General features: G+C 43.0%; 1 protein-coding gene across 3 annotated transcripts in view; it reads left to right on the top strand.

Annotated features, from left to right (window-relative positions):
- The window catches only part of LOC126284199 (glycoprotein-N-acetylgalactosamine 3-beta-galactosyltransferase 1-like), a 150,356-nt gene that overhangs the window by 77,016 nt on the left and 46,076 nt on the right, over positions 1-27,264 (top strand). For all 3 annotated transcript variants that reach the window (XM_049982959.1, XM_049982958.1, XM_049982960.1), the window contains one exon: positions 18,176-18,331. In XM_049982959.1, coding sequence (XP_049838916.1) covers positions 18,176-18,331 — 156 coding nt within the window. The remainder of the gene's footprint in view (positions 1-18,175; positions 18,332-27,264) is intronic.

Here is a 27,264-nt window from a genome sequence, read left to right as displayed (position 1 = left end):
ATATCACTTCATTCAATTGTCACACAAACAATAAATTTATAATGAGACTTACATTAAGCAAAATATAAATAATAATGGCGATGTGCAGTATAAATCTGCCGTAATCACAGAAAAGTCGTCCGCAGCTCGTGGTTGTGCGGTAGCGTTCTCGCTTCCCACGACCACGCCCGGGTTCGATTCCCGTCGGGTCAGGGATTTTCTCTGCCTCGTGATGACTGGGTGTTGTGTGATGTCCTTAGGTTAGTTAGGTTTAAGTAGTTCTAAGTTCTAGGGAACTCATGACCATAGATGTTAAGTCCCATAGTGCTCAGAGCCATTTGAACCATTTTTGAACAGAAAAGTCGTCTTGGCTCCGTTCTAAAACAAAAAGGTGCTGTCGCCTTCATAAAAATAATCGGGAGACGTAGTTCTACATCTGTTTTTGCCGTTGTTGCCTGCACTCGATACCACATTTCATAGTACTTGATTTTTTTTTATTAATACTTTACTACGTTGCAAATATTTCGTTTGTAAATTCTGCTCTTTTCGCAAATCTGCGTTTAAAAGCGTTTATATGTATGCCCATTTGCGAATGCAAATTAGATAACAAAAACAATGCAGAACACTTGATTGCTATGGAATCGAGAGTTTGAGATTAGAAAAGTGCGAACTTTTAAATGGAGAAGCAGATAATACCAGATTTATAAACCAGCGAACTCCAAAGCCAATTAGTGCGTCTACAAGAAAAAGGCCACTTACAGGACAATCGTGCACACTATTTCAGAACAGTGCCCAAAAATGTGCGATCCATACCACGGAAGGTATTCAGAGCACACAAAGGAGCGTGGTACGAATGGTCACATGTATTCACCAAAATGCTGAAAACCACGCCTTGGCAGACGCTTTAGGAGAGGCGCCAGCTATGCGGCGAAAGCCTCCTTACAAAGTTTCGACGACCAATATTACGTGAAGAATCTAGATACTTCTCCAGTGATCTATATATGACCTCTGTCGAGACCGCGAAGGGAAGGTTTCATTAATTACTCCGCGCGGTTCTAGGCTCTACAGTCTGGAGCCGAGCGACCGCTACGGTCGCAGGTTCGAATCCTGCCTTGGGCATGGATGTGTGTGATGTCCTTAGGTTAGTTAGGTTTAATTAGTTCTAAGTTCTAGGCGACTGATGACCTTAGAAGTTAAGTCGCATAGTGCTCAGAGCCATTTTACGCGAACAACTGGAGACAAACACTAAGGCTGCGGCCACAGTGGCACAGACATCGGATTCCGCCTACATTGGCGGACGATGTCCGATATTTCCAAATCAGTATGCCACTACATATGCGCTCTCACTGTAAGCAATCTAATCGTCTGAATTTACCGATTTCGGACAACGATCGGTGAAGTTAGAATCAGTTTGTTTTGTTCGGTGAAATCAACCGACATTCTCGCACAGTATATACAGAGAGGCCCAGAAAAATGTAAATATTAATGGAACAAAATATGACTTGCACGGGCGGAAGGTTACTATGTGTGTTCAAAGTGACCCCATTAGCAGCCAAACAACGTTGATGCCGCTGAACGTTGACCGAACTACGATTAGTGTTGCCGATGCGAGAGCCGCACAGGACGACTCGTTGGTTTCTCGTAGCTCGTTCAGTGTAGCTGGCTTTTGTTGATAAACTTCATTTTTCGAGGTCCTCCATAGGTAGAAGTCAAGATGTGTAAAGTCGAGACAGTTGAGTACCAAACAGCTCCTCTTCGCCCTGGAAGTTTTCATCCAGTAAGGCTCTGACATCTCTGTGGTTGTGAGGCGCAGCACCATTTTGTTGTAGGTAAAATCTTTCATTTCCAAACACCTCTCGTATTGCAGGTAAAATCGATGTTTCCAGCATATGAAGGTGCACCTAACCACTTACGGTACCTTGAGAGAAGGCGGACAAATCAAACCGCGCGATGACAGACTGCGCCACACATTAACACACGGTACATTGACAAGCTTGTTCATGTGAATGTGTAGATTTTCGGGAGCCTAGTACATAGTTGTGGCGGTTTACAGTACCATTCAGTTTGAACTACGCCTCGTCAGACCAGATAACCATCCCTAAAAGTCGTTCATCCTTCGATACGACTCGTCCTCGTTCGTAGCATGCAGCGATCTTGGAATGTACATTTTCCACTCTGCAGCCCTGAGAATTCGTTGTACGTTTGATCGGCGGCTTACTCCGCCTTCATGTGCACGCTGCTTCAAAGATTTTTGAGCTGACTTAGTAAGGTAGAAGTCAAGATGTGTGAGATCTGTAGACCGTGGTGACTACCCAACGGCAGCGCTGGAAGCTGGACTTTTGGTCTCTCGTCGACCAGAGCTTTCTTTATGCACATCTTGAACAGTGCCGTTGGCTTCAAATTTATCCCGAAAACGCGCTCCAAAATCCTTCGGGAACACACTCGACTGTGCTGCCGTGCAAAATTCCAACGATATTTAATTTTATTCCAGAGATATTATCCACCAAAGTGTCTACATTTTTCTGGACTCCTCTGTATGTAATGTCAGGCTTCGACAAGTGTGTGTGTGTGTGTGTGTGTGTGTGTGTGTGTGTGAGGGGGGAGGGGGGAGATGGGGGTAAGGGGGGCGGCATCCTGAAGATGAAAATAGTTCGTAACCTGTGGACTAAAATCGCAGGTTTGTTGGAAATTAGAAGTAGGTAAAATGTTTATTGGAAAGTTTAGGCGTAAATTATAACCTCAAAAAATTATTTAGTCAAGAGAGATGGTGGCATATCTTATGCTTATAATTACTGTAGTAGAACATTTCTGGGTCGTGTTAGGTTGCCATTAGCTATCTATAAATTATTATTACTGATTTCTGGTGTTTTATGCCAGTATGGTGCTGATTTTGTTAATATGAAGTGGTTCCTAAATGTGGTGTACAGTATTTCCACTTTCAGTGCTTTAGATATTCAGAGTATATTATGCTAAGCCTTATGCTTAACGTTAGGCTTGTCTTTTACCTGTATGCTGAATGACAGCCATTGAAAATTAACTGACGTGCATCTCCTTGGTTTTCGAAGTCACTATGAATTATCCCGAGTATACAACAGAACGTTTCTCCCGTCATCTCATGGATTCGTAAAACTTGGCTGGTTATTCCACTGAGGACAGTGTGTGCAGTACTCGCAGTGTTCTTTTCTAAAGAGATGTAACTCATTCACAAGCATTACACGGTTTTCTTTTTGTAGAAAAAGCGTCATGCAGCACTTACCTCCAAGCACAGAGGCATCATTGTATCTATTCCACCCCAACAGGTTAAAATCTATCCTACTTCATGCGTAGAATTGATTCTATCCTAATCTACTTGAACCCGCCAAAAACTAACGGAGGTTGGACGCACTATAACCAAGCCGTCGGCCGATGTTATCGGGCGACCTTTTTCAACGGTGTTGTCTTCACTGTCAAGCTTTTGCCCCGGTTCGGAAATGTCGTAGATCAGGGGCTGTCCCTTGCTATTGCCACGTGGCTATCCGGAACCCAGTGTTCTTGGGACCGTACGTTTCCGTGACCACCGCTACCATCAAGCATATATACAGTGGCTACATTTCCGGGAAGACTCTTTGCAGTGTCGCAGAAGGAACATCCAGCTTCTCGTAGTCCAATTACACGACCTCTTTCAAACTCAATGAGGTATTTATATAGCGTGTCTGTCGCCTTCAAGGCATCCTTGACTAACACCAGTTCACCACGTCCAATCTAAAAGGTAACGGACGCTCACGAACGTCACAACGTGAATTTAGAGCAAATCTGATATGCATTCTCATAGTGGCGCTACCAGCACCACCCTTACGCGACAGGAGCGGAATTTGAATAAACATCATGTTTCAAAAACACCTCCTTGAGGTCGCAACTTTTTTCCGTAAGTCTATGTTGGGTTCTGAATTACAGGTTGTACTGCACAGTATGTACTGTGCAATTTTTTAATTAAATTAGACTAAATGTAGTTGCACTACCAATACAAAGTTGATCTAGACACTCTTAAGAATAATAAAGATGGAAGCTGTAGCTATGTTCTTAAAGTTAATAGTACCAGTTCGTTTATAATTAAGACTACTTACAATGCTAATTACAAATTCATCAACAACGTGAAAAGCTTTTCCTATGTGAGTATTCGATAATCATTCTGAAGTTATTAGTTTTCAGCTGCTTAATCCCACTTGGTAATTGTTGAAAAGATACGTTTCTTGGTGCAGAACATAGTTTCTGTTCTTAGTTTTGTATCATGTTTATCACATTTGTTCTTGCTGTCAACACGAGTGTGAAATACGAGGTGTGTAAGAAAAGTAATGAGACTAACAACGTGGCAAGTGATCTGGTAGCGCTGTGCTGTTCTACTTGGGTAGACCGGTGTGTTCATCTCTTCCAGACGATCCGTCGGAGTTTCAGCTCCGTACAACCATTTCGTGATTTTTTTTGAGAGCACCATCAGTGAAGTTGATTTTTGTTGTGTGTTACGAAAATGGAACAGTGGAATGTAGATCAACTTTGTCATCAGATTTGGCGTTCAACTTGGGAAATCCACGAGTGTCCTTTGAAAAGTTGAAACAGGCCTGTGGGGTGTATTTCTCATAAGAGCAAAAGGTTTTCGTTGGCAAAAATCATTTTTGGAAGGCCGAGAACACGTTGAAGAACCTCGCTAAGGGAGACCTTCGACTTCAAAAACCCACAAAAATGTCTAACGTGTGCGTGCTCTTGTGAGATTCTTACTCCAGGACAAACTGTCAACCAGGTGTTTCACGAAGATAGCCTTGAAAACCTCAGGGAAAGCCTGAATCGAGTGAGACCGGACATGGCAGACAAGTGGATGCTGCATCATAGCAACGCCCCATATCACACACACTTCCATCACGGAATTTTTGACCTCGAAAGACAGTCTGGTTGTATCATTAACCCCGTCTAAGTCTCTCAGACTTTCATGTTCTCCCGAAATTGAAAAATGTTTTAAAAGGACATCGTTTTGGGACTCTGGAGAACATTCAAAAGAATGTGACCGACATGGTAAAAGCCTTATCGGTTGAAGTCTTTCAACGCTGCTGCCAAGAGTGGGTCCGACGACTCAGGCGATGTATTGCTTCAGTAGAGAACTACTTTGAAGGTGACTATTGTTGTTTGAAAAGAAAGAAAAACAAACACACACACACACACACACACACACACGTAATAAGTCTTAATTCCTTTTCTCACACACCTCGTATGTATCGACTTGGGCAGTCATTATTTTATCAGTGAAATACATTTTGCTTAGTGTGTTGGCTTTTACACTATACATGCATCTAGAAGCTTTTTTGTCAAAGGAAAACTCTTGTGGCCCTAGCACAGTTACCCCACACCATTATTCCCAAGTGTGTGTGTGTGTGTGTGTGTGTGTGTGTGTGTGTGTGTGTGTGTGTAAAAAGGCGTAGTAGACAAGGAACAGTTGTTTTGAACTAACACAGGTTGTTTTGAACTGTTTGCTGCATAAATTATCTGTGAGTTTGTGTTCTAGTTCAGTTTTGTGCCGAAATGGAAAGCTCGTAGTTTGAGACAGACTGTCACAGCGGGCGTTATCTTTTAGGGAATATGCCATACTCAGTTTTGCTGGTGTTTCAATTTTAATTCATTTGCCTGTAACCAGCAAGATATGTTGTCCAACACAGGTTTATTCATTTCTCCATGATTTGTTTGTCATTATGAGAAGTAATAACTTTTATTACCTTCATACTTCACTGCTTTGAAAGGCAGCACGCTAGGCAGACCACTGCCGTAAACAATGGACAAAACTGTTTCGAGCACCGAAGCCGGAGTCACTTCAAAACGCCTGACATTTTGTTTGAATCAGTGAGAACCATTTTCTTTCTATTCGACTAGTATGATTTTAGTAATGTCAACCTCCTATCTGATATCTTATATTGCTTAAGTTGATTTACAAGTATGCCTTTCACTACTTCTTCCTATCTTAGAAACAATTTCTCCAGTGTAACGTGGACCAGGGTGCAGCTTGGCGTTTGTCACATAAAAAAATACTTTTCATTGGGGTTAAACACGAGACCTATAGATTTGTAGAAGTAGCACTTCGCCGATACAGCTGCGATGCAAGAACGAAGCGCATTGCATCACAATATGAGACACTTATCTATCAATGGAGGGAACTTATTAATTTTCCTAATGCTTATGTAAATAACTAGTATGATGTTCACACTTCCAAAGAAAAAAAAGGCAACAGTATCTTCCAGAATCGCAATGAATGCCGCAACTGAAGATGCAATGATCTGCTGCTTTAATTCGTCTGCTAGCTGCTGCACTTTAGGATCTCGATGCCTTGACAACACACGTCTATCGTTCCTTCCGTAGTCCAAAGTGCACACTACTTCTGGGGCTGGACGCCTCCAACCTCCTTGGCTGCTCGTCTGCTGCCTCGCTACAAAACACATGCCCTTATTTACACATACGTTATGAGAGGTACTGTTGTTGTGCTCGTTTCAAATATGAAGCCAGCAGTGACACCAGTGAGCCTCTCCAGAACACTGGGAGACTGGGACTTCTCCCTGGCTTGTCACAATACTCGCCGATCTGGTATATTGCGAGTCATTGATGAACACAATGCAAAGCCATTCATCAGGAGCCCGTTCTTCCCAGTCATAGCACCAGTCCAAATGCAGACGTTTGTGTTGGTCTGTTAACGGAACCCTACGCATGGGACGGTAATTCCCTAGTCCAGCTGCTGTGGAACGGCGCAGAATGTTGCAGGGGGTCATTATTTGTTCTCGAATGGCAGGCACAGATGTGAATGGGCTACAATGTGCTTGGTGCACAATACAATGATACTCAGACGTGGTCGACCAGAGCCTTTATAATGAATATGTCGGCACCAACGTTTCTATGCAGTCCAATATCGGGCCACTGTCATATCAGAATATCCCCACAAGTCACGATATTGCATGATACCGACAGTCGATCACATGGAGACCACAGTGAGACCCCTATACACTCTGCCAGGTGCTGAAAACTGTGTATCACAATATTTCATGGTATTTGTCTCCTTCGATGATCAAATATCTGATGTTGTTCACATCCCTTATATACCCTCCTAGGCCTGGTAACAACACTAAACATCAAAAACGCCAAAGCACTGTGGTGGCCGCTCTGTCACAGAGAATTATGACTCTGATCATTTACATACATGGTGGATACTTGCATAAAGTTACACTGACATCCGACCATGTCTTCTGGGTGCCTCCCCCGGCCCCCCTTTTTTTCAGGCAGCCTGTATTTGCAAACATTGGCTTTTGAATTGAGCTGTCTTGTGACACTCCTGATACTTCAATTTCCGTTGAACATCCACTGCCTGGTACTGCAAACTCCGTTCTATTACCAAAAGATTCTTCGTGCCTATCTCATATTTAAGAAGGTAAAGGCATATGATCGTACATTATCAGTCGACACTCTGGTACAGTGTCGAATACCTTCCTGTAATCTAGGAAAATAGCATCCACTTCTTCTCCAGCAGCATTCATGCTCATAAATTAAGGATAATGCTGATACATGGTGAAACAACGCTCTGATTGATAGTTTGTGGGTTTAAATCACCTCGAGGTATGACCATGCGGTGCATTTGACCTGCGGTCGTCGCACGGTGGCGCTGGCAGCAGTCCTCATACGCAGAGGTGTGTTGGTGCATGTCAGATTAAGGTGCAGCAAGTAAGTGTGCAGACGTTTTTAGATGTGCTAATGGTGATTGTGTGTTGAAAATGGCTCAAAGAAGACACATTGATGACGTTATGATGGGTAGAATACTAGGGCGACTGGAGGCTGGTCAAACACAGCAGGTCATAGCACGGGCCCTCTGTGTGCCACAGAGTGTGATCTCAAGATTATGGCAACGAGTCCAGTAGACAGGAAATGTCTAGGCGCTACAGTACTGGATATCCACTGTGTAAAACACCACAAGAAGACCGATATCTCACCATCAGTGCCCGCAGATGGCCACGGAATTATGCCAATAGCCTTGCTTGGGACCTTACTGCAGCCACTGGAACAGTTGTCTCTAGACAAGGTCTACGGACGGCTAAACAGGCATGGTTTATTCGCGTGGATACCTGCAAAGTGCATTCCACTGACCCTTGGTCACAGAGGAGCCCTTAAAGCCTGGTGTCAAGAACACAGTACATGGCAATTGGAACAGTGGTCCCAGATTATGTTCACAGACGAGTCCAGGTGTAGTCTGAGCAGTGATTCTCGCCGGATTTTCATCTGGCGTGAACATGGAACCAGAGAACATCCCTGTAATGTCCTTGAAAGGTACGTGTATGGAGGTCATGGTTTGATGGTGAGAGGTGGGATTATAATTGGTGCACGTACACCCCTACATGTCTTTGACAGAGGAACTGTAACCCCTTTTCAGGGGTGCAGTGGTCCTACCCTCCTCCTGATGGATGATAACGCACAGCTCCACCGAGCTGCCATTGTGGAGTAGTCCCTTGAAACAGAGGATATCAGGCGAATGGAGTGGCCTGCCTGTTCTCCAGACCTAAACCCCATCAAGCACGTCTGGGATGCTCTCGGTCGACGTATCACTGCACGTCTTCAAACTCCTATGACACTCGAGGAGCCCTGACAAGCACTGGTGCAAGAATGGGAGGCTATACCGCAGCAGCTGCTCGACCACCTGATCCAGAGTATGCCAGCCCATTGTGCGGCCTGTGTATGTGTGCGTGGTGATCATATCCCATATTTCTGTCGGGGTACATGCGCAGGAAAGAGTGGCGTTTTGTGGCATATGTATTTCGGGATGGTTTCCTCAATTTATCACCAATACCGTTGACTTAGATCTGTGTCGTGTGTGTTCCCTATGTGCCTATGTTATTAGCGCCAGTTTTGTGTAGTGCCACGTTGTTTGGCATCACACTCTGCAATTATCCTTAATTTATGAGCATGAGTGTGTTTGCAGGATATCTTCTCTATATATACTGAGGTGACAAAAGTCGTGGGATAGTGATATGCTCATATACGGATGGTGGTAGTATCGCGTACACGAGGTATAAAAAGGCAGTGCGTTGGTAGAGCTGTCATTTGTACTATGATGATTCATGTGGAAAGATTTCTGACGTGATTGAGGCTGCATGACGGTTATTGACAGACTTTGAAAGTGGAATGGTAGTTGGAGCTAGACACATGGGACTTTTCATTTCGGAAATCGTTAGGGAATTAAATATTCAGAGATCCACAGTGTCAGTAGTGTGTCGAGAATACCAGATTTCAGGCAGTATCTCTCAACGTGAACAATGCAGTGGCCGATGGCCTTCACTTAACGATCGAGAGCAGCGGCGTTTGTGTAGAGTTGTTAGTGCTAACAGACACGCAACACTGCGCGATATAGCCGCAGAAGTCAATGTGGGACGTATGTCAGACGTTTCCTTTATGGCGTTAATGGGCTATAGCAGCAGACGACCGACGGGAGTGCCTTTGCTATTTGACAGCACAACATCGCATTGAAAGTTGCTTTCCGTTAGAACGTTCAAAACAGGGTACTAGCACAAACAGGCAGCCTGGGTGGTTGACTAGAGGGGTAAGAATATCTTGCAGAACAACGTGGAAATTATATCAAAACGTTAGAAACAGGCAAAGTATAAATGCAGCAGCGCATTACAAACAGTATTGTAAGGTGCTTCAAAATGTTATTAGGAAGGCAAAAAGTATGTGGTATGCAGATAGAATAGCTAAAGTCTCAGGATAAAATTGAAACTATATGGTCAGTCGTAAAGGAAGTGGCTGGTCTGCAGTGACAGGTCGAGGATATAGAATCAGTGCGTAGTGGGAATGTCCGTGTTACTGACAAGTCGCATATATGTACAGTATTTAATAATCACATTCTGAATACAGCAGGTGAACTAAATAGAAGCCTAGTCCCAACAGGGAATCATAAAGCGCTCTTAGAAAAAAGTGTTCCGAGACTGTTACCTGAAATGCTCCTCCATGGTAATGACAAGAGGGAGATTGAGTTAATAATTAAATCACTAAAGACCAAGAACTCTCATGGATATGATGGAGTATCTAGCAGAATACTGAAGTATTGTTGTATGTATGTTAGCTCAGTACTTAGCCATATCTGTAACTTTTCCTTTAGGGGTGGTCGGTTTCCTGACTGATTAAAGTACTCGGTAGTGAAGCCACTTTATAAAAAGGGAGACATGGATAATGTTGACAATTTAAGACCTACTTCTATGCCATCGGTGTTTGCTAAAGTTAACGAGAAGGTTGTATATAAAAGGCTACTGGAGCATGTAAATTCATATAATTTGCTGTCAAATTTACAGTTTCGTTTTAGAAATGGTTTAACTGAAAATGCTATATTCTCTTTTCTCTGTGACGTTTTGGACGGATTAAATAGAAGGTTGCGAGCGCTAGGTGTTTTCTTTGATTTAGTGAAGGCTTTTGACTGTGTTGACCACAAAATATGACTGCAGAAGTTGGGCCATTATTGAGTAAGTGGAGTAGCTTACAATTGGTTCGCCTCTTACTTTAAGAACAGAAAGCAGAAGGTAATTCTTCGCAATATTGAGAGTAGTAGTGATGTTCAGTCTCAATGGGACACTGTTAAGTGGGGTGTTCCCCAAGGGTCGGTGCTGGGGCCACTGCTGTTTCTTATTTATATAAATGAGATGCCTTCTAGTATTAGTTGATTAAAAAATATTTGTTTGCTGATGACACCAGTTTGGTAGTTAAGCATCTTGTGTGTAATATTGAAACAGTACCAAATAATGTAGTTCATTAAATAAGTTCGTGGCTTGTGGAAAATAATTTGATGCTAAATCACAGTAAGACTCAGTTTTTATAGTTTCTAACTCACAATTCAAAACGAACCGATATTTTGATCTGAATGGGCATTTTATAAGCGAGACAGAACAGTTAAAGTTCCTAGGCGTTCGGATAGATAGTAAGCTGTTGTGGAAAGCCAATGTTCAGGATCTTGTTCAGAAACTAAATGCTGCTTTATTTACCATTAGAACAGTATCTGAAATAAATGACAGTTCAACACGAAATGTAGTCTACTTCGCATATTTTCATTCGCTTATGTCGTATGGTATTATTTTTTGGGGTAATTCTTCTGATTCAAAAAGGGTATTTTTGGCTCGAAAACGGGCTGTTCGAGCTATTTGTGGTGTAAGTTCGAGAACCTCTTGTCGATCCCTATTCAATAGTCTGAGAATTCTGACATTGCCCTCACAGTATATATTATCTTTAATGTCGTTTGTTGTTAGCAATATTGGCTTATTCCAAAGAGTTAGCAGCTTTCACTCAGTTAATACTAGGCAGAAATCAAATCTGTATGTGGAATGCACTTCCTTGACTCTTGTGCAGAAAGGAGTGCACTATTCTGCTGCATCTATTTTCAATAAGCTACGATAAGAGCTCAAAAATCTTAGCAGTAGCTCACACTTTTAAGTCTAATCTGAAGAATTTACTCGTGCCTCACTCCTTGTATTCTGTCGAGGAGCTCCTGGAAGAGGTGAAAAATTAAGCAAATACCAGTGTTACATTGCTGATTTTCTTTATTTAAACTTACGACTTGTCGCCTGAATATGTTTCTTATATTTCATTTTATCTGTTTCTACTATCGTGTTATAATTTCATGTGTTTAGTTCCACGACCATGGAGACTTCTCCTTAATTTGGTCCCACGGAACAATAAATAAATAAATCGCCTACACTGCCTTTCCTGGCCTCCTGACCATATCGGTTGGACCCTAAATGACTGTAAAACCGTGGCATGGTAAGGTGAGTTCAGATTTCAGTTTCCAAGAGCTGATGGTAGGGCTCGAGTGTGGCACAGATCTCACGAAGCCGTGGACCTGTCAACAAGGAGCTGTGCGAGCATGTTGTGGCACCCTAATGGTGTGGGCTGTGCTAACATCGAATGGACTGGGTTCTCTGATCCAACTGAACCGATAATTGACTGAAAATGGTTACGTTCGGCTACTTGGAGACCATTTGGGGCCATTCATGGACTACATGTTCCTAAACAACGATTGAATTTTCGGAAATGACAGAGCGCCATTTCAGCGCGCCGCAGTTGTTCGCGATTGGTTTGAAGAACATTCTGGACAATTCTGGCAAATGATTTGGTTATCCAGATCACCCGACATGAATCCCATCGCACACTTGTGGAACATAATCGAAAGGTCAGTTCGTGAACAAAATCCTGCGCCAGCAACACGTCTTGCAAATGAGGACGGCTGTACAAGGAATTCGGTAATTCCTGTTACAAACGTCTATGACTTGTAGAGGGGAGTGAGTAGATGATATTTTGAATTGAGACTAATGTCTGGAAATGTACAATTTCCATATTACAACCATTTGAAAACATGTTGGTAAGGTGACCACTTTTACAAGCAATTGATTAGGCATGACCCACGACATCACGTTTACAATTACTCTCATTAAGAGCAAAGGAATTGCTGTGTATTCCTCAACATTATGCGGTATGGCCGAAATGACATTGAGACATGTGAATGAGACTCGAACCGGGTCAGAGAGGTAGGACAGACGTAGGGTTATGTTATGTTGGGTTGGGTTACATCAGCTAATCAGTCACACCATGACTACTGTTGCACGCCTACGTAACAAACATGTTTTCAAACGGCTGTAGGCTCTGAGCACTATGGGACTTAACATCTATGGTCATCAGTCCCCTAGAACTTAGAACTACTTAAACCTAAGGACATCACACAACACCCAGTCATCACGAGGCAGAGAAAAAAACGGCTGTATCACGGTACGTTTCCAGACGTGAGTTCCTATTCAAAATATTATGTTGTCACTCACCTCTAAAAGTTCTAGAAGCATGAATTTGTGAACACCTTGGAGAGGCAACATTGCCCAATGTTTCTGCAGGTAGCTTCCAACGACTTGAGTCCATGCCAGCCCCAGATGTCACACTAGGCCGGGAAAAAGGTGGTCAAATACGATATTGGGAGATATCCCATGACTTAATGGTCGCTATCGACAGCGGATCTCAGATTGATTCCGTATTTCTGGATTTCCGGAAAGCTTTTGACACCGTTCCTCACAAGCGACTTCTAATCAAGCTACGGGACTGTGGGATATAGTCTCAGTTGTGCGACTGGATTCGTGATTTCCTGTCAGGAAGGTCGCAGCAGTTCGTAGTAATAGACGGCAAATCATCGAGTAAAACTGAAGTAATATCAGGTGTTCCCCAGGGAAGCGTCCTGGTACCTCTACTGTTCCTGATCTATATAAATGACCTGGGTGACAATCTGAGCAGTTTCCTTAGGTTGTTCGCAGATGATGCTGTAATTTACCGTCTAGTAAGGTCATCCGAAGACCAGTATCAGTTGCAAAGCGAGTTAGAAACGATTGCTGTATGGTGTGTCAGGTGGCAGTTGACGCTAAATAACGAAAAGTGTGAGGTGATCCACATGAGTTCCAAAAGAAATCTGTTGGAATTCGATTACTCGATAAATAGTACAATTCTCAAGGCTGTCAATTCAACTAAGTACCTGGGTGTTAAAATTACGAACAACTTCAGCTGGAAAGACCACATAGATAATATTGAGGGGAAGGTGAGCCAAAGGTTGCGTTTCATTGGCAGGACACTTAGGAGATGCAACAAGTCCACTAAAGAGACAGCTTACACTATACTCGTTCGTCCTCTGTTAGAATATTGCTGCACAGTGTGGGATCCGTACCAGGTGGGATTGGCGGAGGACATCGAAAGGGTGCAAAAAAGGGCTGCTCGTTTTGTATCATCACGTAATAGGAGAGAGAGGGTGTGGCAGATATGATACGCGAGTTGGGATGGAAGTCGTTAAAGCAAAGACGTTTTTCGTCGCGGCGAGATCTATTTACGAAATTTCATTCACCAACTTTCTCTTTCGAATGCGAAAATATTTTGTTGAGCCCAACCTACATAGGTAGGAATGATCATCAAAATAAAATAAGAGAAATCAGAGCTCGAACAGAAAGGTTTAGGTGTTCCTTTTTCCAGCGCTCTGTTCGGGAGTGGAATGGTAGAGAGATAGTATGCTTGTGGTTCGATGAACCCTCTGCCAAGCGCTTAAATGTGAATTGCAGAATAGTCATGTAGATGTAGAAGTCAACTCACCATATAGAAGGAAATATCCCGACAGACTCATCATCGCAGAGCCCAAACCCCTAAGGACAGGAACTTGAAATTTGGAGAGGATGTTGAATTTATACCGTAGGTATAGTTTAACAAGGGATATTTCGAAATTCCATCCCTAAGGGACTGAAATAGGAGATGAAAAGTTTTTTGAAAATGTGTCGCTACTGCGGCAATTTTGAAGCTAGAACTACGAAAATTTATATTTGATTTTACACTGTTTGTACAGTGTGGTCCTTTGCACTTGAGTGGTGGCCGTCAGAACATAAAATTTCCTTTAAATAAAAATTAAAAAAAAGGAAACTGTGGAGACCATAAAGTCAACGTGAGCAAAGCAGCAGGTGCTAAGCTAGTTCGTTACGAAACGACGAAGTGAAACAGTGTTGATCCTTTGAGTGAAACTTCCTCCTGGAATATCAGAATGTTCGAGGCTAGAACAGTTATTTAGTGTATATTCGAATCTCACTCTTCCCGTGTAGTTTTTACCCTCTGTAGCTCCCTCTAGTATCGTGTAATTTATTCCCTGATGTCTTAACACAAGTTCTATCATGCTGACCCTTCTCTCTGTCGTTTTTTTGCATGCAGCTCTAAACTTGCCGTTTCTCTGTAGAACCTCCTCATTTCTTACTTTATCAGACCATCTAATTTTCAGCATCCTTCTATAGCACCACACATCAAACACTTATAATCCCTTCTTGGCTTTCCCCACAGTCCATGATTCACTTCCATGACATGCTGTGCGCCAGATGTACATTTTCAGAAATTTCCTCCTTGAATTAGTATGTTGGATACTAGTAGGCTTCTAGCGAGGAATGCCCTCTTCACCTTTGCTAGTCTGCATTTTATGTCACTTTTGCTCCATACACCAGATATTGTGCTTCAGAGATAGCAGAATTCCCTTATGGTCACCAATTCTTATGTTAATTTTATTACTGTTCCCATTTTTGCTACTCCTGAAGTCTCGTCTTTCATTTCATTCAGTATGATTTGTAATTCTTTTCTCTATCACTCAGGATATCAATGTTATCAGCGAATCATATTTCTGATATTCCTTCACCATGAATTTAAACCAACTCCTAAACCTGTATTTTATTTGCATCATTATTTCAGTGGGAGGGGAGAGAGAGAGAGAGAGAGAGAGAGAGAGAGAGAGAGAGAGAGAGTGAATGAATTCTTGTCACACACTCTTTATAATCTGAGTGCTTCACTTTTTGTCTTTAATTCTTATTGTTCCATCTTGGTTCTTATACATATTGTGTATTACCTGTTTCTACCTACAGCTTACCACTATTTTTGTGACAGTTTCCAACATCTGGCACCATTTTGCATTGTGGAACGATTTGTTTAGGTTGCCACATTGTATGAAGGTGGCTTGATTAGTCTTGCTTCCATTATCAGCCGCAACATTAGAACTGCCGCTCTAGTGATCTTGCACTTACAAAATCCAAACTGATAGTCATCTATCAGATCCTCAGTTTTCTTTTCCATGCTTCTGTACATTATTCTCAGCAACTTTGATACAAGAGCTGTTAAGCGGACTCTTTGATAGTTTTTGCACTTGTCCACCCTTATTTTCCAGATTGTGTTTCCCAGTGATTTCCTAAGGAATGTTATTTTGGCCTTCCATCTTAGTTGATCATAAGTCTTCTAAATCTATGTTACACTCTATAATACTAGATCTGTGTCGTCCACATCAACTCCCACTTCTTCCAGCACATCATGAGACAGTTCCTCCTCCATTGTAGAGGCCTTAAATTCACTCTTTCCACTCATACACTCTCTCTTCTTTATTTAAAAGTGGAACTCCTCTTGTACTATTAACGTTCTTACTTTTAATTTCACTGAAGGTTGTTTTCATTGTTTTATATGCAAAACCTGTCCATTGAAGGACTGTTTCTTTTTCTGTATCATCACATTTTTCCTGGAGCCATTTCACATTAGCGTCCCTGCACTTCCCATTTATTTCATTGCTAAGTGACGTATACTGCTATATTCTATTCACGATGTCCGTTGCACTTCTTATAGTGTAGACCGGGAACTGTCTGCTAGGCATGACCGATGTAAAACTCACTGGGCACGGCCCGTGCTGCCCGAGTTGCTGTTCCGCCGGCAGAGGGCGCGGCCGAATTCTCGCGTGCCCTCTGGTGGACGGGACTTCACTTGCAGCAACTACTGTCCATGACACTCCGTGTCGATTTGCGCCTCCCACGATCTTTCTGGTGGAGACTGCAGCATGAATTGGGCTTTGTGTGGCTGATGTTTGCAAATACATTATTGGTTGGCATGGAGGCGATCATTGTGTCAAATATCTTTCATTACGAATTCTACAACACATCAATGTCAAGAACAGTGGACAGTAGTGTTGTGGATCACTTCTGTTACCCTTTTTGCAGACTAATGTGATCTGTGTGTTCTTCAGAAACAGTGAAATGAGTCATAAATGGGATTTTTTGTAATATTTATCTAACAATTGACACCTGTGTTGAAAACACAGCATCTTGAGGAGTAACCGATAGTGATGTAGCTACATAAATCATACATCCCTGAAATGGAGAGTACCCTCTGTTATTGTTTTTTGTTGTTTCGTTATTGATTTTTTGTTATTGTAGTTGTAGAGATATGAAATTATTGTAGCGGTTTGCTTAGTCAGCCGTACTTAGGAATTTTTTGACCTTAAATGGAGCCTGAAACTTGTGTAATAAATACTTCGCGTGAAGTGCGATTTGTGGCATAAACAAAAATTAATTGCGGAGATGCAATCCACAGAATATTAACAGAAAAACTTTAGAACAATGCGCACTACTGACTGGACACATTCAAAGGGCACGTACATTCAAGTGCGAGTGGTTGCGATCTGATGAGAAAGATCTATCTTAATTTTTTTGTGTAAAATAATTACGTCGTAACACATTCGGATATTGCGGACGTACAATCAGGGTAGAAGCACGTACTTCCTATTATTTTCCGTGGCCTGGGTAAAATAATTGTAATTATTTAAATTTAATAATATTTCTTTTTCAATCGGACTCCTATTTTTATACAAAAAGGAAGATTGCAGGTTCTGAATGTCTCGGCAAAATTAATATTAGCGGCCACCAAAGGAAAGTAGTGAGCAGAATCACGTACCTCTATTGTTGAGCAGCGCCGTCGTAAAGATCATCGCCTCCATCTAAAATTCGCCTTTTCGAGTTAACAGAATAATTTGTACTCCATTGGTATGGGATTTAGGCTTGATCTTGACAGAAATTATAAAACACATTTTTCATCATTTAACACACACGTAGACATGAAACTACACAGTACGTCTTTACGCCAGCACATCAGAACAAAAATGTAGTTAATACGAGAAGTAATAAAAGAATCTCGAAATTAGTCCTTTGTCTCTCAATGATAAAGTTTTCTAGAGTATTCCTCTGGTATGACAGTCGAACAAATTTTCTTCTTGTATCTTTGAGATTAAATTACAGCATTTTTTTAAAGTTCCTTTTCAAGATGACTGCATTTATATGGATGTTTAACACATCCTAGCTCAGAGTTTATTAAAGGCAGGTGCAACGGATTCAAAATACAGTCCCAGTGATTAGGACACAAACTGCCATGTAAGGCACAGGCAATATGGAGACATTGTGACATTGAACCAGGAACGTAATTTTGATTCCTACGATCTGGCATTTGGATGTTCTTGAAGTCATGTTATGTGGAGTAAGTGTTGTCTTCTGTACTCCAAGTGAACTGTGTAGATAATGGTGTGTGTACATGGGAGGGTAGTGACAGAGGGCGTGAGAGGTGAGAAATAAGGTGTGGATGACACTTTAGTGAGGCAGGGAAATGGGAAGGGACCCCACTTCATGTACTTTCCTCAGATCTCCATGACTGTAATTATGCCCCTGGCGCAACCATAAGTCTAGCAAGTATGGCAAATTTTCATATGTGGCACTTTTTACTGATTTGTGTGTTACCGAGTGATCAGCTGCTGACAAGAGACACCATTGTCTTATCAATGTGACTGTAAGGAGACTGTCTTCCATTCTAGAATGCAACCGTACTGCAGCTGACAGCCTGCGACAGCGTGTTCGGGTGTTGTGCTGGGTGATGACCAATCCTAAGAACCATGCCACGAAGGCAGCTGCTGTCAATGCCACGTGGGGCCAAAACTGTGACAAGCTGCTCTTCATGACCTCCAAGCATGGTGAGTGTTGACTGTGAATGTACTGTGACTAGAAGTATTGATATCTCATTTAAAAATATGAGAAGATATGAAATGAGTTTCAAATGCCAAATTGAAATGCTTGTCTTACTTTGTATCTTCTGGCACTATGTATTTAGTGCCCCAGTTTAATGTAGATAAGAGTGCATGTAGGTTGTCTTTTCTAATGAGAAGATACGCGTACAGAGACTGCTACTCCGAAGTCAAGAGAAAATATGTAAACATCGAATAGTTCAGAATAACACAGATTTTTACAAAATCTGTTTCATTTCCTTATTTCATTGATACTACATCTAAATTTAACAATTCCAACTTAGATGTTCTCAAAGTCTCCTACTCACTATTTCTATATCTCTCTCTCTCTCTCTCTCTCTATCTCTATCACTATCTCTATCTCTCCCTCCCTCTCTCTCTATCTCTCCCTCTATCTCTATCTCCCCTCTCCCCCCTCTTCCCGCTCTCCCCCCTCTTCCCGCTCTCCCCCCTCTTCCCGCTCTCCCCCCTCTTCCCGCTCTCCCCCCTCTTCCCGCTCTCCCCCCTCTTCCCGCTCTCCCCCCTCTTCCCGCTCTCCCCCCTCTTCCCGCTCTCCCCCCTCTTCCCGCTCTCCCCCCTCTTCCCGCTCTCCCCCCTCTTCCCGCTCTCCCCCCTCTTCCCGCTCTCCCCCCTCTTCCCGCTCTCCCCCCTCTTCCCGCTCTCCCCCCTCTTCCCGCTCTCCCCCCTCTTCCCGCTCTCCCCCCTCTTCCCGCTCTCCCCCCTCTTCCCGCTCTCCCCCCTCTTCCCGCTCTCCCCCCTCTTCCCGCTCTCCCCCCTCTTCCCGCTCTCCCCCCTCTTCCCGCTCTCCCCCCTCTTCCCGCTCTCCCCCCTCTTCCCGCTCTCCCCCCTCTTCCCGCTCTCCCCCCTCTTCCCGCTCTCCCCCCTCTTCCCGCTCTCCCCCCTCTTCCCGCTCTCCCCCCTCTTCCCGCTCTCCCCCCTCTTCCCGCTCTCCCCCCTCTTCCCGCTCTCCCCCCTCTTCCCGCTCTCCCCCCTCTTCCCGCTCTCCCCCCTCTTCCCGCTCTCCCCCCTCTTCCCGCTCTCCCCCCTCTTCCCGCTCTCCCCCCGTCTTCCCGCTCTCCCCCCTCTTCCCGCTCTCCCCCCTCTTCCCGCTCTCCCCCCGTCTTCCCGCTCTCCCCCCGTCTTCCCGCTCTCCCCCCTCTTCCCGCTCTCCCCCCTCTTCCCGCTCTCCCCCCTCTTCCCGCTCTCCCCCCCTCTTCCCGCTCTCCCCCCCTCTTCCCGCTCTCCCCCCTCTTCCCGCTCTCCCCCCCTCTTCCCGCTCTCCCCCCCTCTTCCCGCTCTCCGCCCTCTTCCCGCTCTCTGCCCCCCTCACATCAGAGGCATTTTTACTACTACTTCACTCAGCAGTAATAACAATATTCCAGAGGTTTTACAATGTTCCATTACAAATGAATTTCTATTAGTTTCAATTATTATTTCATAAATTAATCTGGAAATAATCATAATAAACAGTACTAGATTGTGTAATTAATAATAGAATTTTTAAGTATGGCAAATAATTCATAATTTCAAATGTAACATCCAAAATAATTCCTATTTATAAAGTTTAGCTTTCATTATAACATATTGTGGTTAAAATTACATGACAGGGAAACAGCTGAGATAATTCTGATCTGTCCAAAATTTAACAAATATTACTGGTATCGACTACTACTGTTGAGGGAAAGTAATGCTACAGGAGGACGTCTTGTTAAAACTTCTAGTTTGACAAGGAAAGAATAATTCTTAGTTTGTTTTCTTATCTCGTTAGGTAAAGCATAATTTCTACTCCTGTCTCTATTGTAAGAAAAATTTTATGTTTATAGGCTGTATTATGCATTGCACTGTGTTATCAGTTCAGTATAGATTCAAGATTCTAACAATGCAGTTTGGTCTTTGTTTGCAGCTAGCTAGTTCAGGGTTGCCACAAGTTCTGGAAATCAGAGAAATCACAGGAATTGCAACTGTGTTAGGAAAATTTAATAAAAAAGTTGTTGTTGTTGTTGTTGTCTTCAGTCCTGAGACTGGTTTGATGCAGCTCTCCATGCTACTCTATCCTGTGCAAGCTGCTTCATCTCCCAGTACCTACTGCAACCTACATCCTTCTGAATCTGCTTAGTGTACTCATCTCTCGGTCTCCCTCTACGATTTTTACCCTCCACGCTGCCCTCCAATGCTAAATTTGTGATCCCTTGATGCCTCAAAACATGTCCTACCAACCGATCCCTTCTTCTAGTCAAGTTGTGCCACAAACTTCTCTTCTCCCCAATCCTATTCAATACCTCCTCATTAGTTACGTGATCTATCCACCTTATCTTCAGTATTCTTCTGTAGCACCACATTTCGAAAGCTTCTATTCTCTTCTTGTCCAAACTAGTTATCGTCCATGTTTCACTTCCATACATGGCTACACTCCAAACAAATACTTTCAGAAACGACTTCCTGATGCATAAATCTATATTCGATGTTAACAAATTTCTCTTCTTCAGAAACGCTTTCCTGGCCATTGCCAGTCTACATTTTATATCCTCTCTACTTCGACCATCATCAGTTATTTTACTTCCTAAATAGCAAAACTCCTTTACTACTTTAAGTGTCTCATTTCCTAATCTAATTCCCTCAGCATCACCTGATTTAATTTGACTACATTCCATTATCCTCGTTTTGCTTTTGTTAATGTTCATCTTATATCCTCCTTTCAAGACACTGTCCATTCCGTTCAACTGCTCTTCCAAGTCCTTTGCCGTCTCTGACAGAATTACAATGTCATCGGCGAACCTCAAAGTTTTTACTTCGTCTCCATGAATTTTAATACCTACTCCAAATTTTTCATTTGTTTCCTTTACTGCTTGCTCAATATACAGATTGAATAACATCGGGGAGAGGCTACAACCCTGTCTCACTCCTTTCCCAACCACTGCTTCCCTTTCATGCCCCTCGACTCTTATGACTGCCATCTGGTTTCTGTACAGATTATAAATAGCCTTTCGCTCCCTGTATTTTACCCCTGCCACCTTTAGAATTTGAAAAAGAGTATTCCAGTCAACATTGTCAAAAGCTTTCTCTAAGTCTACAAATGCTAGAAACGTAGGTTTGCCTTTTCTTAATCTTTCTTCTAAGATAAGTCGTAAGGTCAGTATTGCCTCACGTGTTCCAACATTTCTACGGAATCCAAACTGATCCTCCCCGAGGTCTGCATCTACCAGTTTTTCCATTCGTCTGTAAAGAATTCGCGTTAGTATTTTGCAGCCGTGGCTTATTAAACTGATAGTTCGGTAATTTTCACATCTGTCAGCACCGGATTTCTTTGGGATTGGAATTATTATATTCTTCTTGAAGTCTGAGGGTATTTCGCCTGTCTCATACATCTTGCTCACCAGCTGGTAGAGTTTTGTCAGGACTGGTTGTCCCAAGGCCGTCAGTAGTTCTAATGGAATGTTGTCTACTCCGGGGGCCTTGTTTTGACTCAGGTCTTTCAGTGCTCTGTCAAACTCTTCACGCAGTATCGTATCTCCCATTTCGTCTTCATCTACATCCTCTTCCATTTCCATAATATTGTCCTCAAGTACATCGCCCTTGTATAAACCTTCTATATACTCCTTCCACCTTTCTGCCTTCCCTTCTTTGCTTAGAACTGGGCTGCCATCTGAGCTCTTGATATTCATACACGTGGTTCTCTTCTCTCCAAAGGTCTCTTTAATTTTCCTGTAGGCAGTATCTATCTTTCCCCTAGTGAGATAAGCTTCTACATCCTTACATTTGTCCTCTAGCCATCCCTGTTTAGCCATTTTGCACTTCCTGTCGATCTCATTTTTGAGACGTTTGTATTCCTTTTTGCCTGCTTCATTTACTGCATTTTTATACTTTCTCCTTTCATCAATTAAATTCAATATTTCTTCTGTTACCCAAGGATTTCTAGCAGCCCTCTTCTTTGTACCTACTTTATCCTCTGCTGCCTTCACTACTACATCCCTCAGAGCTACCCATTCTTCTTCTACTGTATTTCTTTCCCCTATTCCTGTCAATTGTTCCCTTATGCTCTCCCTGAAACTCTGTACAACCTCTGGTTCTTTCAGTTTACCCAGGTCCCATCTCCTTAATTTCCCACATTTTTGCAGTTTCTTCAGTTTTAATCTACAGGTCATAACCAATAGATTGTGGTCAGAGTCCACATCTGCCCCTGGAAATGTCTTAAAACTTAAAACCTGGTTCCTAAATCTCTGTCTTACCATTATATAATCTATCTGATACCTTTTAGTATCTCCAGGGTTCTTCCACGTATACAACCTTCTTTCATGATTCTTAAACCAAGTGTTAGCTATGATTAAGTTGTGCTCTGTGCAAAATTCTACTAGGCGGCTTCCTCTTTCCTTTCTTAGCCCCAATCCATATTCACCTACTATGTTTCCTTCTCTCCCTTTTCCTACACTCGAATTCCAGTCACCCATTACTATTAAATTTTCGTCTCCCTTCACTATCTGAATAATTTCTTTTATTTCATCATACATTTCTTCAATTTGTTCATCATCTGCAGAGCTAGTTGGCATATAAACTTGTACTACTGTAGTAGGTGTGGGCTTCGTATCTATCTTGGCCACAATAATGCGTTCACTATGCTGTTTGTAGTAGCTTACCCGCATTCCTATTTTCCTATTCATTATTAAACCTACTCCTGCATTACCCCTATTTGATTTTGTGTTTATAACCCTGTAGCCACCTGACCAGAAGTCTTGTTCCTCCTGCCACCGAACTTCACTAATTCCCACTATATCTAACTTTAACCTATCCATTTCCCTTTTTAAATTTTCTAACCTACCTGCCCGATTAAGGGATCTGACATTCCACGCTCCGATCCGTAGAACGCCAGTTTTCTTTCTCCTGATAACGACATCCTCCTGAGTAGTCCCTACCCGGAGATCCGAATGGGGGACTATTTTACCTCCGGAATATTTTACCCAAGAGGATGCCATCATCATTTAATCATACAGTAAAGCTGCATGTCCTCGGGAAAAATTACGGCTGTAGTTTCCCCTTGCTTTCAGCCGTTCGCAGTACCAGCACAGCAAGGCCGTTTTGGTTAATGTTGCAAGGCCAAATCAGTCAATCATCCAGACTGTTGCCCCTGCAACTACTGAAAAGGCTGCTGCCCCTCTTCAGGAACCACACGTTTGTCTGGCCTCTCAACAGATACCCCTCCGTTGTGGTTGCACCTACGGTACGGCCATCTGTATCGCTGAGGCACGCAAGCCTCCCCACCAACGGCAAGGTCCATGGTTCGTGGGGGGGAATAAAAAAGTACTGCAAAAAATCTTGTTTTTTTGTGTCAGTAGGTGAAATCGTTTTGAGTTACCCCAGAATATGGTCCTGTATGACATAATAGAATGAAAGTAAGCAAAGTACACAAGTTTCTTAATATTAGTGTCTCTTACATCTGACATCATTCTCACTGAGAACACAGGCTTGTTTAGGCACTTCTGCAGTTCTGTGGTATGCCCTTCTCAACTAAATTTATTATCAAGTTGTAATCTCAGAAATTTAACACAGTCAACCTCTTTGTTCTGCATGTCTTCATATGTTGTGCAAGTGCTGGAAAGAAATCACTTACTGGTTCTGAACTGCATGTAGTGGTTCTTTTCAAAGTTTAATGACAGTGAATTAGCTTTAAACCATTTATAAATGTCAATAAAAATTTGATTAGCAGCGATTTCTGAATCTGCACTTGACTTGCTACTTATTTCAATGTTTGTATCATCTGCAAACAAAACAAACTTAGCATCTTGCGATATAAGAGACAAGAGGTCATAAATGTGCACAAGAAAAAGCAACAGGCGCAAGATGGTACTTTGAGAAACATGACATCTAATTGATTCCCAGTCAGATGAAGACTGACTGCTTACTGCATAGGTATTTCACTGTTAATTGGATAAAACTCAAATCATTTCACCATTTCACAGCATTATCAGTGCCACCATAATATTCTAATTTACTTAAGAGAATGCTGTGGTTCACACAGTCAAAGGCTTTTGACAGGTCACAGAAAATGCCAGTAGCCTCTAATATATTATCTGATGAATTGAGTGCATTCTCACTGTAAGTGTAAACTGCTTTCTCTATATCAGAACCCTTAATAAACCCAAACTGTGACTTGGGGAATATATTATTTGCAGTCAGATGCTTAAGATAGAAGCCAACTCGCAAGAGCACTATTTAATTAACTTCATTGATGTGGTGTTATACTCACTAGAATACTTAAATTTTAAGGATTTTATGGTGGATGCTACTTATTTGGGAGACTTGAGTGCCATTTCCATCGTACTGAAGTTCTTTATAATGACTGGTCTCAGATACTCCATTACACCATTCACCAAAACTGATAACCCCAAGCTGTCAGTAACAGAAAAAAAGTACTGGTTTAAGAGGTTTGCAACACTAAACGCACTTGTTACCAAAGTCTCTTTTCTTTTTAAAGCTATCTGTGTCTCTCCCATTTTGGCCCCACCTGTCTCTGTCTTCACAATATCCCAAACAGTTTATTTTATTGCCTGATATGATTGTTTTTCTCATAATAGAGCTGCTTCAATATCTGGATTACTTGCTTCAATATTTTGCAGTATTCTTTGTAATGCATTACAATGCTAATATCAGAGCTGTTTCTAGATAGTAGATACAGTCTCCTTTTTGCACCACATGATATCTTTGTGTGTGATTTGATCTTCCTTTACAGGAAAAAAATTTCAAAAGTAGAACTAACTTATTGAATTTTCCATTTGAGTCAGAAGTATTGCAAACATCTATGCAGATAATGTCTCTGAGCATTCCTGAATTCATCAATTTTTGTCTGATTTATTACTTTTGTGTACTCAGATTTAATAGATTTATCCTGACAAGTTTCAACATTTAACACAAGGTGCTGCATGTCATGATCACAGATACCACATTTATTATTGGTTTTGTGATATGACTTTTTTTCCCTAGAATTGTCTACAAAGATATTATCAACAGCAGTCTCAGAGCATTTACATATCCTAGTTGCAAAGTTCATGGTAGGAACTGAATTGAATAACAGTGTTACTGAGCCTTTAAATTTTTTATGAAGAGATTAAAATACACTCCTGGAAATTGAAATAAGAACACCGTGAATTCATTGTCCCAGGAAGGGGAAACTTTATTGACACATTCCTGGGGTCAGATACATCACATGATCACACTGACAGAACCACAGGCACATAGACTCAGGCAACAGAGCATGCACAATGTCGGCACTAGTACAGTGTATATCCACCTTTCGCAGCAATGCAGGCTGCTATTCTCCCATGGAGACTATCGTAGAGATGCTGGATGTAGTCCTGTGGAACGGCTTGCCATGCCATTTCCACCTGGCGCCTCAGTTGGACCAGTGTTCGTGCTGGACGTGCAGACCGCGTGAGACGACGCTTCATCCAGTCCCAAACATGCTCAATGGGGGACAGATCCTGAGATCTTGCTGGCCAGGGTAGTTGACTTACACCTTCTAGAGCACGTTGGGTGGCACGGGATACATGCGGACGTGCATTGTCCTGTTGGAACAGCAAGTTCCCTTGCCAGTCTAGGAATGGTAGAACGATGGGTTCGATGACGGTTTGGATGTACCGTGCACTATTCAGTGTCCCCTCGACGATCACCAGAGGTGTACGGCCAGTGTAGGAGATCGCTCCCCTCACCATGATGCCGGGTGTTGGCCCTGTGTGCCTCGGTCGTACGCAGTCCTGATTGTGGCGCTCACCTGCACGGCGCCAAACACGCATACGACCATCATTGGCACCAAGGCAGAAGCACCTCTCATCGCTGAAGACGACACGTCTCTATTCGTCCCTCCATTCACGCCTGTCGCGACACCACTGGAGGCGGGCTGCACGATGTTGGGGCATGAGCGGAAGATGGCCTAACGGTGTGCGGGACCGTAGCCCAGCTTCATGGAGACGGTTGCGAATGGTCGTCGCCGATACCTCAGGAGCAACAGTGTCCCTAATTTGCTGGGAAGTGGCGGTGCGGTCCCCTACGGCACTGCGTAGGATCCTACGGTCTTGGCGTGCATCCGTGCGTCGCTGCGTCCAGTCCCAGGTCGATGGGCACGTGCATCTTCCGCCAACCACTGGCGACAACATCGATGTACTGTGGAGACCTCATGCCCCACGTGTTGAGCAATTCGGCGGTACGTCCACCCGGCCTCCCGCATGCCCACTATACGCCCTCGCTCAAAGTCCGTCAACTGCACATACGGTTCACGTCCACGCTGTCTTGGCATGCTACCAGTGTCAAAGACTGCAATGGAGCTCCGTATGCCATGGCAAACTGGCTGACACTGACGGCGGCGGTGCACAAATGCTGCGCAGCTAGCTCCATTCGACGGCCAACACCGCGGTTCCTGGTGTGTCCGCTGTGCCGTGCGTGTGATCATTGCTTGTACAGCCCTCTCGCAGTGTCCGGAGCAAGTATGGTGGGTCTGACACACCGGTGACAATGTGTTCTTTTTTCCATTTCCAGGAGTGTATATGAAGAGAATTTTTATGAAGAGATTAAAATATATAATAAAAATTTAAAAAACAAAGATGCTGTGATAGTGTGACTTACCAAACGAGAAAGTGCTGGTAGATAGACACAATAAAACACACAAACACACAACACACACACACACACACACACACACACACACACACACACACACACACACACACACACACACACACACATTTCAAGCTTTCGCAACCCACGGCTGCTTCATCAGGAAAGAGGGAAGGAGAGGGAAATACGAAAGGATGTGGGTTTTAAGGGAGAGGGTAAGGAGTCATCCCAATCCCAGGAGTGGAAAGACTTACCTTAGGGGGGGGGGGGCATTTTTTATTGTA

This window comes from Schistocerca gregaria, chromosome 8 (genome assembly GCF_023897955.1).
Source record: "Schistocerca gregaria isolate iqSchGreg1 chromosome 8, iqSchGreg1.2, whole genome shotgun sequence".
In the NCBI taxonomy this organism is placed as follows: Eukaryota; Metazoa; Arthropoda; class Insecta; order Orthoptera; family Acrididae; genus Schistocerca; species Schistocerca gregaria.
This window is presented reverse-complemented; position numbering and strand designations above follow the sequence as displayed.